Here is a 10316-nt window from a genome sequence, read left to right as displayed (position 1 = left end):
ATTGAACTGGTGATGCTTGGCATCATGAACAGTGGATATTGGCAGCTGTGCAATTGCTTTTATAACTGATTGTTATAAAACCACCCCCAATAAAAAACCACCTCCAAAGTGAGTTCTTGGATATATTCAGAGAGTTTGTACCAATAAGTATTAGGTATCTATATACATGTGTGTCTTTAGGAAAGGCAAGGAATGAGCATTTTAGAAAAGTTTTAGAGATAGGCTAGTTGAATGAGAACAATCCCACAGAAAATTGTGAAAGAGGCAAGGCCTCTGCTGGCCTCCCGTCTCCTCTGTGCTTCCTCTCTTCATGCCCTTCTAACCCTTTCTGTGAGTACCCTGAGTCCTCCTGGAACTTCTGGGTTGACCAGATTTTTGCATGCTTTTCTTTTTACCTTCTATTACTTTTATCTTCATCTGTCTTCGTTAAGAAGTTTCTGTTGAAAAGCTTCCTCCGTTCTCTCTTGCTTCACTCAAAATGTTCTTTTATGTAGCTTTTTACTATTTAGACCCGTTTAGGAAAGACCTGAGATAGCACTAAAGAAATCAATGGTTAATAAATGGTTATTGTGTTACCCTTCCCAGGGAATTTCTTTTAAGCTTGGAAATATTGAAGACTGGGCAGTGCCTTCATTTAAGAAATGAAGTGTCATAATATAGCATTCTAAGCTCATGATTGTGTGGAGGGATGTTAGCCACAGAGACACCCCTGGGATACCTCACATCATACGAGGGAGCAGACACCTTCACTGCCCATGTGACACTTGCGCCACTTGGATGGCGAAGACATTGGAAATCCATACAGGACCAGCAGTGGCTTACAGATTTTTCCTTTTTCTCTGCCATTCCATTTGGCTTCAGATAGGCAAGAAGTAGGAAAACAAACAAAAAACTTGATTAAGGCCTCTGGGTTACTTCTTTAAATTTCAAAATGTAAAATTTTCACTTTTCACTCTTTGGGCAAAATATATGAATTGTGTCCAGAAGAGACTCAAAATTTGTGACCTAATATCTTCCCCCCTCCCCCACTGCTTTAAGTTAAATAGATAATAAATGTCAACTGTTAGAATGTACTTCTTGGAGAGTAATGTTTTCTAAGGACCTCAAAGTCCCCTTTCCTCAGGATTTCTGGGAGGAATGTTAGCTCTGTTGTATAGAAGAACCTAAGCTGAAGCCTTGAGAAGTCAAGAGACCCTGCTTAGGGTATACATCAAGTTGCCATGTGGGGAGAAGGGACTTTTGTCTTGGGGCTAAAATTAGAGCACTCTCCCATTCTCAGCTGTATCAAAGCTTTGCTAGTCAAGGGTGAGCTGAGAGTGGGGAGGAGGTTGCAATCAGCCTCCTGGCTGTTGCCTTGAGTTGCTTGAGGTCAGCCAGAGAGGAAGGATAAGTCCAGTTATGCTTTGATGTATGTCGCCGTGTGATTCATGCACTCCGTCAGACTAGCTTCTTTCTTCCCCTGTTCCTCTAACAGGCCGTCTCGTTGCTGGAGATGACCGTCAGATGCTTTCCCTGCATAGCCACCATCACATGGCCCACCACTGGAGCCTGGGAAGCCTGACCACAGACCAGCATCTCCGAGGCATGAATAATTAGGTAGGCATAATGGAAGGCACTCACTGCACCCTCCAATTGCGTAAGCCCATTACCGAACTCTGCTACATCAGCTTCTATCTTCCGAGGGGGGAAGTCAGAGGATTTTCATACAAGGGCACCATAACTCTAGACAGATCCAGTAAGGCGTTTCATAACTGCTACCAAGTCAGGGAGGGGTCCGACATCAACAGCCTCAGCCGGCAGCCGAACGAACATCCAGGCGACATATTTTTCAAGCCAACTCCCACGAAAGACATTCTAACTGAGCTGTACAAACTCACGGCCGAGAGGGAGAGACTGCTGGCCAATCTGCTGAGCTCAGACCACATCCTGGGCATTACAATGGGGAACCAGGAGGGGAAGCTGCTGGAGCTCTCTGTGAGCCTGGCCTCCGAGGACGACTGTTTCCAGAGTGCTGGCCACTGGCTGGGGGAGCCCGCCGTGGGCTCTCTCAGTAAGAGGAGCTCCCACGGGAACAAAAAGGCCCGGAGGTTTGGTGGAAGGAGAGAGAGCTTTGAGGGGCTCTCTCAAAACTCCCTGCAGAAGAGGACAAGACGAAAGGGGCGTGGGGGCCAGGGATTGCCCCCTCTGATGGGGAAGGACCAGATCTGTTCCAGCAACGCCCTTCCTCTTTCTCAAACAAGGCCTCATCTTTGGCTCCTAGAGGAGAGAGGCAACGTGGTTCCAAATGGAGCACTTACCTCTTCCCTACAGAGGAGAGGGAGCTGCACCCCAGAGATCCCCAGGACACTGGATGCTGACTCCGCCTTGGGGAGCTTCAAGAAGGCTTCTGAGGTTGCGGGGCATGGAAGAGGCGGGCTGCCCCCTGAATGCAGCTCCACAGAGCCAGGAGATGATGGTGCCGGGGGGCCACAGAGGGGCCCTCGCAGGCTGGCGCATCTGCAAACAGGTTCGACCGAAAGTCACAAGGAGCCCGAGAAACATCCAGAGGCAGAGGGGGGCCGGACAGAGAAGGCTGCTGAACGGACTTGCAGGAAGAAGCCTCTTTCCAAAGTGGTGGCCAAAGTCCAGGATCTGTCTGCTCAGGTGCAACGAGTAGTTAAAACGCATCCTGAGGGTGAGGAAAGGGTTGCCGTTTGCCCAGCAGCCCAAGCTGAGTTCATACCCAGCGCAGACTTTCTCACCCTCCCGGAAGCTGAGGCTGGGGCTTGGGGTGCTAGCTGCTGGGGCAAGGAGCAGAGAGCGGACAGGTCATGGCAGCCATCAGCTGAGGAGTGTCCCCTAGCCAGCATTGAGGGGGCTGTGAACAAGGTCCTCCTGAAGGTGATAGAGAGCGAGAAATTAGATGAAGCCACCGAGGGGAAACGGCTGGGATTTCCCTTCGGGACGACAGCCACCCATACCCTCCCAGAAACCGGCAGCAAGAGGGGAGCTGGGTTGCTTCTGAGTGGCCACAAAACCTTGTTTCTGGATCTGCCCCGTGGTGTGGACCCTGGAGGTGATGAGAAGAGGCCACCACCCCCAGCACTGGCAGCTCTCGGCACAGTACTTAATAATTCATCCTTTCCGTCCAGCACGCACAAATGGATGTCACCTGTTCCCTTGCCTCTCTCTCCAAGGCTCCCCAGCCCTCAGCAGCATCACAGGATCCTCCGGCCCCCTTCACTGCCTGCTGAGAGGGAAGCCGCTCTTGATGACTCTCTTGGTAGAAAGAGCCGTGCTTTCTCTGGGTCACCCTCTGCTGACACCTTGGAGCCACCACTCTCTGCAAAGGTCACGGAGACCAAAGGAGCCAACGCGACCTCCCTCAGAGCGGGCCAACCTCGGTTGGTGCCTGGGGAACCTTTGGAAAAGAGCTTGAGGCCTGGGAGGACCGCAGCTCAGCCCCAGCACCGGTCACCTCCAGGTTAGTCCCGGGTTTAAAATGCTTTACATGTGTTCCTGGGCGACCCCAAACTGTCAGTCTGCTTGTGCTATTCAGACGCTGGCTAATTAACGACGAATCAAAATTCCTCGGCCTGTTAGTTAATTCACCTTGTAACAGGACAGCTGGGAGTCGTATACAAGAGTGTTGTATACAAGATTGTGAGGATGGTGTTGACTTAGGGGGTCAGGGCTGTAGTTGCTTCCAGAAGCAATACTTTGTAGATGTCTTTTTAAATTTTTTGTTTTGGAATGCTCTAAACCTGCCTCCGTGGTTGCTTAATACAGGACTCTCAAAGCAAACAGGACTGGGCAGACGTAGTAACTTGTCACTGCCTTTGATGCTAATTGGCCCCTTGACCTAAATTCTGCTGTTCATGCTGCTGGGGTGGCTTGGATTTGTTGGGATTCTGTAAGCAGAAGAGCAGAAGCATGCTGTGTCTTTGCTCATCTGTCTGTTGGTAGAGGTTTTGGGTTTTTGTGGGTTTTTTCTTTCTTTTTTTTTAGTAATCACTTTTATAAGCACCCTCATTTTATGACAAAACTTTTTTTTTTTAATACTAGAAGAGGGATGAATTCCTTCTAACTTGAAGAAACTTGGTTCAGATTTTCTTTTTTTTAACCGTATTTTATTACCCAAACAAACACTAAGTAATGTTTATTCTGAAGTTATGTTTTATGTATGGGTTTCTACTGTTACTGGTATAACATCATGTCTTATGCAAAAGGTACTAAAGAGCCAGTTTGGCTCATATGTTTCATGTGATTTAAAATTTTATATGAAAATAATTTTGGTGGTTCTATAAGTAGGATCAATAAGACTAAAAAAGACAGTGTATGAGAGTGCCACTCCTGTATTCACTACATTTTCCAGACCAGCGCGGCCAGATGTTTAGGGTCGTGTATGCCATTGTGTAGATAATAGGTTCTTTTTCAGTGGTCCTTTCGCAGCATATGGTCAATGCTTTGTCTAGGCTCGTAATATGATATATAGTCTCTTAAAGTTTAGAGAAAGCATCATGTGCAATTTTTAAGATAAAAAGATCTGTCTAGGAAAGAGGAGTTTCAAAAGCTTCTGTTTATTTTGAACTCTTGCCATTTTGTAAATTTCTCTATATCATTGATCCAGGGTGTGTTTCTTTTAAAATGTGGTCAGTGCTCTTCATTTTGTGTTTGTAATGTATTGCTCTTAGTTTGATGAGACTTGCTACTTCCTAATATAAGCAAATTGCTTCATCAGGAAAGTCATAGAATTGTAGATTTTATATCATGTATCATAGAATCCTAGTGATGAAAATCCTTTCTCCCTGTGAATGCTGGAGCCTTCAAAATACTTTGAAAGGAAGCTCTCTGCAACGATTAGATAGAGACTTCTGGAGAGATGGGCATGCAAGAGCTGCCTCAATTCCGAAAGCTCTTTTTAGAAGTCACACTAAATCCTACGACTTGGTGTGCCGCTCCTCCAGAAACTGTGCATTAAATAATACATTGAGCTTCAGTAAATCTTTTCTCCCCGCCTCCCAGCGCCCCGATTTAGAATTATCTTTTTATTTTATTGTGCTTTTTCTATTAAAAAAAAAAAACAAACCCAAAACAATATTATAAAAGCTCCATCGTATCTGGCTCAAGGTAGGCACACAGAGGACGTTCAGTTTCTCTGATGACTGACCTTAAGCTCACTGAGGGGCACGTTCAACAGATGGTCACCCTTTTCCCGTGACCTCTCCGTACCGTTGCGCAGAACCATTCCCTTTACTTTGGCCCTAGCCTTCCATTGGGATCTTCGTAGCACTTTAGGAGCCAGTCATTAGAATCATATGGATTCCTTGGTAGGGAGACTGCCTGTGCTTCTAACGTTACAAAAGAAGGCATTGGAAAGGGGGAAATAGGAGCAGGAGAAGCCTTTTTTTCTGTCATGGATAAGTTCTCTTTTGCTGGGACTTTCCTCCAGGAACGTCCAAACGTTATCTCTTATCATCATCCCTCTTTTTTTTTTTTTTTTTCTTGCGTTATGCGGGCCTCTCACTGTCGTGGCCTCTCCCATTTGCGGAGCACAGGCTCCGGACGCGCAGGCTCAGTGGCCATGGCTCACGGGCCCAGCCGCTCCGCGGCATGTGGGATCTTCCCGAAACGGGGCACGAACCCGCGTCTCCTGCATCGGCAGGCGGACTCTCAAGCACTGCGCCACCAGGGAAGCCCCATCATCATCCCTCTTTGAAAAGCATGAAGGGAGGGAGTTCTCCAGATAGTATCTTTGATCTGTATCTTGTGTTCCTGTCTCCTGCTTCTCCTTTAATCCCCCTTCTCTGTGGCCACGAGTCCTCATCATATTCTGGATCCTTCAGGGACTTCCTGCAGCTGGTGGGTCCACACAGGGAGAATTTTGCTACTTCCAGCTGCCTTTGTCTTTCACTTCATTTCTCCTCCCTCCACATCCCACATCCACTGGCCTCAGACAGTCCCAGACGAAGGGTGGATCATTCATTTACCATCACCCAACAGTAGCCCTTTATCTGAGTCCAATTCCCACCTTTCTCCCACGTTAGCTATTAACCAGGTTGAGTTTATGGTCTATGGACATTTATTTCCTGTGGAAATAACGTCTAGGTATTTTGTTGAAGTGATGTGATTAAGATTATTGAAAGCACTCATTAACTGCTCAAGTAAGAGATTAAGTCTGGCAAAAGTAATCAGATCCATTTCCAGTTGGAAGACTCTTCAGTATTACGGGCAAGTAGTAATTCCCAGGAAAGAGTAAAATCCGCTTCTCCTTCTCACAGGACCAAGCAGTGAAAGCCAACATTACCATCCACACAGGAGACAGCATGAAGGCTATTGGTCTACCTCCTGTTGGCTTTGTAATTTTCCTAACTCTTCTTTCCAAGGTTTATGCACAGGAATTTCTTGTCTGGTGGTGATGTGATCAAACAGAGAATATGCTAACAGTGAGTGGTGGCCAGATTTGTCTTCTCATGGCTCTCTTCTCCCCACTTCCCCATCCCCACCCTGACCACCACCTTGGTTTTATGGAAACAGCTGTAGAATGTTCCCAAGCCTTTGTGGAATGTGGTATTTTCTCAAGCCTGAAGGACTCTAGTTGTGCTAACCTGAATAGCAGTGTCCTTGGGTCTGGGATTCCCTTCTGGTTTTTTCTGGCCTACTTTTGCCTTTGATCTGAAATAGACCCTTTTAATGCCAGAAGAATCCCATGTAACTGGGCTCACCATACTCAGGAAGATCCCCAGTGCTTCAGTGTGTTCCTCAACAATCTCATGATCTTTCCCCTTTGAAGTCACTGAGGTGGTGATGGAGGCATATGCCCCAGGCATAGTTCCTTTTGATATCGCGAATCATGTTATCAGTGCTTGTGCCCATCAGAAGATGTAGTTAATGTCAACTGACTAAGGGTTGAAAGGCATATTTGTAACAGATTTTATTATATCTAATGCTGTTGTCAAAGCTTTGATTTGTCTTTGGGCATGTATTATGGGGAGTAGATAGAAATTCTCCCTGTATTAATATTGAGGTTTGATACAATCCCCCCAAAATTTTAAAGAAGCTCCACAAGTTTAATGGCTACACCCAGCCATTTAAGATTACTACAGAAAGTATATAGTGCGTAGACAATTATCTGTAATTCATGTTAAGAGAGAAAGATTAAAAATTGCATATACCATAGTATATCCATATAAAACATATATAGGACTTAAATTGACAGGAAGTACATTGCTACACACTTTTGAGAAAGTAAGGGGATTGTCATTGAAACTATATGTAACTTTGACCTAGCAACCCTATTTTAGGAATTTAGGTCACATAAATAGATGCACTAGTAAGAATATATGCATAAGGTTGTTTACTGCAGCATTTTGTATGGTGGTCAAAGCAGCTGGGAAAAAAAAAATGGAGTGTCAGTCAGTAGAGAAATGGCTACATAAATTAGAGTATATTTAGTCTCCATAATATTATGAGGCTATATGTAAAGTATGGAACTAGATCTCTGTCTAGCAAGTTGCAGAATAATGTAGAATATGCCCTGTTTTTGTAAAGACAGGTTTCACCCCTCTCTCTATATGAGTATATATGTTTGGTATGGGTTTGAAAGTTTGAATATCATGGAGACAGGTGTAAAGAAAGACAGGCCAGGCTGTTCACATTCTTTATCTAGGGCTAGACAGGGTGAAGGTGGGGAATAAGGTGAAGGGGAGGGATCCAAAAAAAAAACAACAAAAAAAACCCCCAAAACAAACAAAAAAACAGAATCACTGGGGAAGAGCATTAACTTCTTTTCTTTCCATATTTTTACATTGTTTCACTGGTTGTGGTAAATGTGTCACTTTTATGATTTTTAAAGAGTTACTGAACTACATTTTCAAGAAAGAAATAAATACCCCACCTAGAGGGGTTGTATGTGTGTATGTGTGTTGGGGGGTGTAGGATTATAGCTGAACCACAATTTTCTGTGTCTTCCCCATGTCCTTTAATGAAGCAAGAAGCTCAGTATTGCGACTAGAGCATTATTACACAGGGATATGTAGGTTGCTAGAGAGCTATAAAAGCAGCACCCAAAAGGACAAGTCAGGGAAGCAGGATGATATAAGGAGGGAGCAGTATCCAGAGACCAAGAGAAGAAGGCAGTTAAGAAAGGCTTCTGAGCCTCCTACACTGTTGGTAGGAAGGTAAATTGGTACAGCCACTATGGAGAACAGTATGGAGATTCCTCAAAAAACTAAAACTAGAGTTGGCATATGATCCAGCAATCCCACTCCTGGGCATATATCCAGACAAAACTATAATTTGAAAAGATACATGCACCCCTATGTTCATAGCAGCACTATTTACAATAGTCAAGACATGGCTAGCAACCTAAATGTCCGTCGGCAGATAAATGGATAAAGAAAATGTGGTATGTATATACAATGGAATATTACTCAGCCGTAAAAAAAGAATGAAATAATGCCATTTGCAGCAACATAGATGGACCTAGAGACTATCATATTAAGTGAAGTAAATCAGAAAGAGAAAGACAAATACCATATGAGATCACTTATGTTTGGAATCTAAAATATGACACAAATGAACTTATCTACAAAGCAGAAACAGAGATGTAGACAACAGACTTGTGGTTGCCAAGCGGGAGGTGGGGTGGGATGGACTCAGAGTTTGGAATTAGCCGATGCAAACTATTATATAGAGAATGGATAAACAACAAGGTCCTACTGTATAGCACAGGGGACTATGTTCAATATCTTGTAATAAGCCATAATGGAAAAGAACATATATATATGTATATGAAAAAGAATGTATACATAATGTATAACTGAATCAGTTGGCTGTACAGAAGAAATTAACACAGTGTTGTTAAAATAAATAAAAGAAATTAAAAGAAAAGAAAGGCTCCTGGGTTAGATAGTGTCCTGATAGGGAACAAACACCCAGGCCTGAAGGAGCAAGGGAAGCAGGGGTCAGTGAACCCAAACAGGGGAGCCTAAAGGGGAGGACCACAGGGCAGGAACGGTGGCTTGTGGTAGAGGCCCTTATCAGAGAGGAAGCTGTGGGAATAAATACCCTGGCTTCATTCTCCTTTGGTCTTCTGCCTCGAAACTTTCTCGAATTGAACCAGCCAAAAGGCAGAGTAAAAGGGAGTGGGTAGATGTTTCCAAGCTCAGCCTTCCAGGGCCCAGGGAAGGATGGAGAAGGGTCAGAGTAGATTTGGAGGGATAAGATGATGCAGATAGGCTGAGCCACGAAGAACAAGAAATGTAGAAAGAGTGGAATTTTAAAAGAGCGACAGGGTGAAAAAGAATGTGTATGTGCGGTGTGTTTTGATACTGAACAGTGGTTATCTTGATAATAAATGATTATTGCAGTGTTTCATTTCTTTGTCCTATGACCGTTCTACCTCTAAATTTAATTTGGTTGACTTTATTGCTAAAAGTACAAACTTGAGGAAGTAAAAGAAATAATTGGGAGATCTTGTGATACAGTTTTCAGCCTGTGGATTCAGAAAAGATTATCTAGTTTTTAAAAACAAAGCTCTTATATTCAACAGTGATTGATAGCACATTGTACTCGATTGCTTTTTGTGAAAAGCACAAAAAGAATTTTAAAATATCTTCCACAATTATCTCAAATTAAGAATAACTAATTAGCATATGAAATAGATTTTCCACTAATGAACAATTTGTATTTTGAGGTCAGTTTCCATATCAAATAAATGGTGAGTGTTTCTCTCATTTACATTTTGTTTTTTTAAAAGGGAATATGTTTCAAAGGCCAGGACCATGACCACGATCTGATGTTTTAAAACTCCAAGCCAGTTCTACATATGGGAATTTTTTTCCCAAATTAATGTCCAATTGTGCTTTGAGGATATAGCACCTTCTTGGAAATGGTTTTTACTGGTTTCTTTTCTATTCTTGGAGTCAGAGCACAAGATTTAAAGTTGGGTGGCAGTCTGTGGCCCTAGGCCATATGCATCAATCTAAAGTAATTCCAAAGACATAGAAACGGCAGAATTAACACTGCGATTAAAAGTTATAGCTACTGAAACATCTTAAAAGAGAAAAACATTATTATAAATAGGTATTAAATTTTGAAGAAAAATTTATCGCATACTTTATTTACATAACTCAACCATTCTGGCTCATAGCATCATTGGTTGGGGTATAAAAAAAAGACTCAAACTTTTAGTTGTAATTGGATTAGAAGCATTTTATCAAATTGATAGAGCAAAGTACTGAATATTGAGATAGTGTGTTTTATTTCATTCCTCCTGGGCTTCCCTGGAAGAGGGTGCATTTTGAAAACAGTAAACTCCACCCTGGGGCCACTCT

The 10316-nt window shown here is 43.5% G+C and overlaps 1 protein-coding gene across 1 annotated transcript in view; it reads left to right on the top strand.

Annotated features, from left to right (window-relative positions):
* The first annotated feature begins 1605 nt into the window (after positions 1-1605).
* The window catches only part of FMN1 (formin 1), a 409376-nt gene continuing 400665 nt past the window's right edge, over positions 1606-10316 (top strand). The window contains exon 1 of the mRNA XM_007462518.1: positions 1606-3463. Within this exon, the coding sequence (XP_007462580.1) occupies positions 1606-3463 (1858 nt within the window). The remainder of the gene's footprint in view (positions 3464-10316) is intronic.

This window comes from Lipotes vexillifer, unplaced genomic scaffold, assembly GCF_000442215.2.
Source record: "Lipotes vexillifer unplaced genomic scaffold, Lipotes_vexillifer_v1.1 scaffold164, whole genome shotgun sequence".
Lineage (NCBI taxonomy): Eukaryota > Metazoa > Chordata > Mammalia > Artiodactyla > Lipotidae > Lipotes > Lipotes vexillifer.
The sequence above is the reverse complement of the archived record's forward strand: the minus strand, read 5'-3'. Positions and strand labels throughout refer to the sequence as shown.